The sequence below is a fragment of the Myotis yumanensis genome, unplaced genomic scaffold, assembly GCF_028538775.1.
Source record: "Myotis yumanensis isolate MYYU_CA2020_CCGP unplaced genomic scaffold, mMyoYum1.0.hap1 SCAF_20, whole genome shotgun sequence".
NCBI lineage: Eukaryota > Metazoa > Chordata > Mammalia > Chiroptera > Vespertilionidae > Myotis > Myotis yumanensis.
Window position 1 is genome coordinate 13,653,584 of NW_027223771.1, and position 5,051 is coordinate 13,658,634.

At 44.1% G+C, this 5,051-nt stretch overlaps 1 protein-coding gene across 1 annotated transcript; it reads left to right on the forward strand.

Annotated features, from left to right (window-relative positions):
* The first annotated feature begins 1,416 nt into the window (after nucleotides 1-1,416).
* On the forward strand, nucleotides 1,417-4,666 carry LOC138998578 (zinc finger protein 551-like). Its single transcript, XM_070400724.1, is given in 3 exon segments — nucleotides 1,417-1,537; nucleotides 3,009-3,659; nucleotides 3,717-4,666. Coding segments are annotated over 3 exon segments (1,722 nt in total).
* Nucleotides 4,667-5,051: the final 385 nt, after the last annotated feature.

Consider the following 5,051-nt stretch of genomic DNA (forward strand, 5'->3'; position numbering starts at 1 on the left):
GCGACCCTTCAGTCCACAGGCTGATGCCTGATCCACTGAGCCAAACCGGTTAGGGCCATATTTATTTCTTAAACACTCACCAGGATTTCTTGTGACCCTTTGTGTGGTGTGGTGTGGTGTGTTGCAACCAATTTGGTTGATTTGCTTATGGGCATGAGTTGGCATCTGTGGGCATGGGGTAGAGGACCATAGGCAGTGGTACTTGAGTACTGAAGGGTGGGAGTGTAGAAGAGACATCAATGCAACAGCAGTATTGGTGGGCTCTGGATAACTGAGATCTGATGTAGTTTTCAATAGGCGAGGTTAAAGAAAAAAACAGGTTGGGAGGGAGGCCTTCATAGCAGAACTGAAGGCTGTGTTTGGACAATCAGAGTCCGGTTAGTACGTGATACTGTTTGAACTTGGTGTGCATTCTCTGGAAAACACACGCTGAGTAATGACTAAGACCTAGGACATGTCTATGGGAGCTGGGGCTATGGGAGTGCAGGTGTGAGAGGTGTGGGAGTAGGAGTGATGTGGTCTTGGAGAGGGAGTGTGAATTCATGGCCACAGATCCATGATATTGACATAGAGGGAATGAAGGTTGAGTTTGTTTCTGGTGATAACTGGATGATATAACATGGGGAATTGTAGGGTAATTCCTGAAAAGATGGGTGTTGTGGCGCTACATGCCAGTTCCAGAATTTAGGTGTCATATAGGTGCACACCTGCCTGTTGTTGTTGGGCTGATACAGCGATCAATAGGAATGGGATAGCACACATCAATGTCACCTGGGCTGGAAAATCTCTGCTGGCTTGGGGAAGGGAGAAGGGTAAGAGAGAAATACATACAGAGGAGGTGAGTTAGAATGTTGAAAAGATGGTGATTAGAAAACATCCTCTCCTCTTCATGGCATATATGTGTTATCTTTGAAGATGTGACTCTCGGAATGAAGCTGCGTGAGAGAAGTGGGATACAAAAAAGTATGTGGAAAATGTGGTGAAAGTGTTGGCCTCAGCACCCTAGGATTGGAATCAAAAGGGTGACGAGTGATGCCATGTTTTTCGGGGTCTTGAAGGGAGAAGATGTTGGACAACAAGGATATTGCCCCACAAGACCAGTGTCAAATCACTCACATCTGTGTTTTTGATAAACATTTCTATGTACCCTATGTTGGTGACACCCATTGCATTGACCCTAAATGTGAGGCCCTGAGGTCAGGTATAATTAATCTGGGCATCTGCTCTATTGTTGTGGGAAGACACAGTATCAGTAGGAATATAAGGATATAGTGACTCTGATGGGTTCAAGGCCAGCTCTTTTCTGTGATGTGGGAGTGGAGGGAGCAGATGGATATGGAGAGTAAAAAGTATGATGAAATTAAAGCCTAGGAGAGAAGCTGATCATGGACTGAACTGTCTCCATTATGACAGGATATGAACTTTGAGGACGTGGCCATTCCCTTCTCTAAGGAGGAGTGGGGGCTCCTTGATGAGGCTCAGAGACTTCTGTACTGCGATGTGATGCTGGAAGTGTTTGCACTGGTATCAACTGTAGGTAAGCTCTTCACATCTCTCCTAGTGTCCTGAAGTGATGTCCTCTCTTCTTTGTTTTCCAAATGTAGCTTTCTCTCTCCCACAGCCAGACCATGGGCTAGTTTTCCCAACTGTCCTGTACATGTGCTGTGGCTTCCAGTGCTGACTTGTGGTGTGTAGAGATTCCTGAGCAAAGGACTCCATGAATAACCCTCAAAAGCATTACCTCAAATAGTGCAGGAAGTGTCCAGGAATCAGGATTGTTGCAGAAAGCTTAATGGGTCTCACCTCAGACTTCCTTTTCCTGTGAGGGGGACTATGTCCATATGCATGGCTTCCACTTCTGACCCTTTCCTCTGCTAAGGGCTGTTTGTGACTATGCCAGGTTATGGTTTTTACTTATATGAAACACGGACAGTTCTTGTAAGACATTCCTTCCATTGTATGTAATACTCTGTTACCTGGATACTATTACATGCTCTGTTGATCAGGGCCAGTGCTGGCTGCTCACCTCTGTTGTCTTTCAGTAAAAGTCAGAATATTTGTGTTTCATGTGCTTATACAGGGTGAACATGCAGGATTATCTAAGACAGTGGTTCTCACCTTCTGGCCCTTTAAATATAGTTCCTCATGTTTTGACTCAACTATAAAATTATTTTCGTTGCTATTTCATAACTGTAATGTTGCTACTGTTATGAATCTTAATGTAAATATCTGATATGCAAGATGGTTTAAGGTGAACCCTGGGAAAGGGTCATTCCACCACCAAAGGGGTTCAGACCCACATGTTGAGAACTGGTGATCTAAGAGGTAGTCAATCCCGGTTGAGGTGCACCTGGGAGAACTTTGTCCTAAGGGTTGTGTTTATAGAATACCAGGAACCTACCCATGTCCAACAGAGTTTAGTTTCAAGTGCCACTGGCAGCAGCTCATTTCTACCTTTTCATTCCCATGCTGGACACTTTACTGACTTCTCTTTTGATCTGTGACCTCCTGGATTTTAGCTACCTTTACCTCTGTGGCCTCTTTGCATCCCCTGTGTATGTGTAAGGCTCTATCTGCAGTATTCTCTAATGTTAACCTGAACATGTATTATGAGGTGCACACACATGCTTATGTATTCCTCAACACAACCACCCCATTTCTTGAATTTTACTTGGAATAAGATGTAAGCAACCTTCTGCATAGCTTGCCCATGTCACCAGCAGACAGGCCCTGCTGAACACTGTTAGCAGAAAAATGAGCAAACGATCCAGCTTCTATTCCATGTGGTGCTTGCCATGTTTATTTGTATTTTGTTTGGGATCTTCCCCGTTTTATGATATTCACTAGCACAGTACTTCACAGGAGCATCTTATGTATTCTTCCTACAGATATGTTACTGTCAGACAAATGCATAGAATCAACGTGTTAATTGCTACACACTTTTGCAAAGGCACTTCTCTCTGTCACCACAGTCGACATTCATTTCGGCATTATTTTTCTGTTTTCAGGTTGTTGGCATAAAATGGACGATGCGGAGGCCTGTTCTGAGCAGAATGTATCTGTACAAGGGGAGTCACAGGTCAGGGCTTCTAAGACAGCCTCAGCAACCCAGAGGACGCATCTTTGTAAGCAGTGTTTCTCAGTGTTAAAAGATATTCTGCATCTGACCGAGTCACAAGCAGCAGACTTTGAGCAGAAAGGCTTCTTCAGTGATGCATGTGTGAGAAACTTCTGTTTCAGTGCAAACCCTCACCAGCAACAGAGGGAAGCCAGTGGAGAGAATCCCTGGGAAGGACCTGTGGACTGGGCCTCATTTGTGACCAGGTTCAGCTTCTACTTACCAGGGCTCCCTTCAACCAGTAGGGAGGTTGGGGAAGACTTCCCAGCCATCTCAGAGCTTTTCCGGAACCAGGCCACTGTCAACACTGAGGAGAGACACAGTGACAGTGAGATTTCACAGGAATTACTCAATAGCAACAGGCATCACCAATGGGATAAATGTGAAAACGCTGCCAGCCATAACCAGAACCTTGTTCAACATCAGGGCGTCTGCTCTGGAGAAGTGAAATATGAGTGAAATACATGTGGGAAAGTTTTTAGATGTGTCATTAACCTCAATAGACACAGGAGAGTTTACACTGAAGAAAAGTCCTATCAGTGTACTGACCATGGGAAGTCCTTCCATCAAAGGTCTTCCTTCAATGAACACCACATAGTTCACACTGGAGAAAAACCCTACGAATGTAGTGAATGTGGAAAATCATTTAGGCACAGTTACCTCCTTTTTATACACAAGGGAGTTCACACTGGAGAAAAGCCCCATCAATGCAGTGATTGTGGGAAATGCTTCAGTGAAAGCCATCACCTCATTCAACACCACAGAGTTCACTCTGGAGAAAAACCTTATGAGTGTAGTGAATGTGGGAAGTCATTCAGTCAAATCTCTGTTCTCAAGAATCATCAGAGAATTCACACCGGAGAAAAGCCGTATGAGTGTAGATACTGTGGGAAGTCCTTCAGGCAAATGTCTACTCTCAATAATCATCGGAGAGTTCACACTGGAGAAAAGCCGTATGAGTGTAGTTACTGTGGGAAGTCCTTCAGGCAAATCTCTAATCTCAGTAAACATCGAAGTGTTCACACTGGAGAAAAGTCGTATGAGTGTAGTGACTGTGGGAAGTCATTCAGGCACATTTCTAATCTCAAGAAACATCGGAGAATTCACACTACAGAAAAGCCCAATGAGTGTAGTAAATGTGGAAAGTCCTTCAAGCAAAAGTCTGATCTCACAGTGCACCAGAGAGTTCACAGTGGCAAAAAGCCGCATGAGTGTAGTGACTGTGGGAAGTCCTTCAGGCAAATCTCTAATCTCAGGAAACATCAGAGACTTCCCACTGGAGAAAAGCCGTATGAGTGTAGTGACTGTGGGAAGTCCTTCAGGCAAATGTCTACTCTCAATAATCATCAGAGAGTTCACACTGGAGAAAAGCCGTATGAGTGTAGTTACTGTGGGAAGTCCTTCAAGAAAAAGTTTGATCTCACAGTGCACCAGAGAGTTCACACTGGCGAAAAGCCATATGAGTGTAGTGACTGTGGGAAGTCCTTCAGGCAAATCTCTAATCTCAATAAACATCGGAGAGTCCACACTGGAAAAGCACCTCATTAGTGTATTGGCTATGGGAAATTTTTCGCTACAAATCTTTCCTCCTTCAATACTTGAGAGTACACACTGGAGAAACGCTTTAAATGTGCAGGGAATTTTTTATCTTTCTCACTCAGAATACCAATACCAATGGAGAAACTTTACACATATTTACCTGAATAGGAATCCCTTTTATCAGAACATACACTCTGCTAGATTCCTTATAAGTTTCAGGTACAATTAAAGTTTTCAGAAACTGCATCACACCTGCTGACCCAGTCAGTCCTATTACCTCATTGATGTCACTGCGAGTATTTGTCTGGAAACTATTTCACCCCTACCACCTGGCTCACCTTTAGTGTGTGCATCTTTCACAGCCTCTGCATACTCTGGGGTTGTGCTTGAGAAT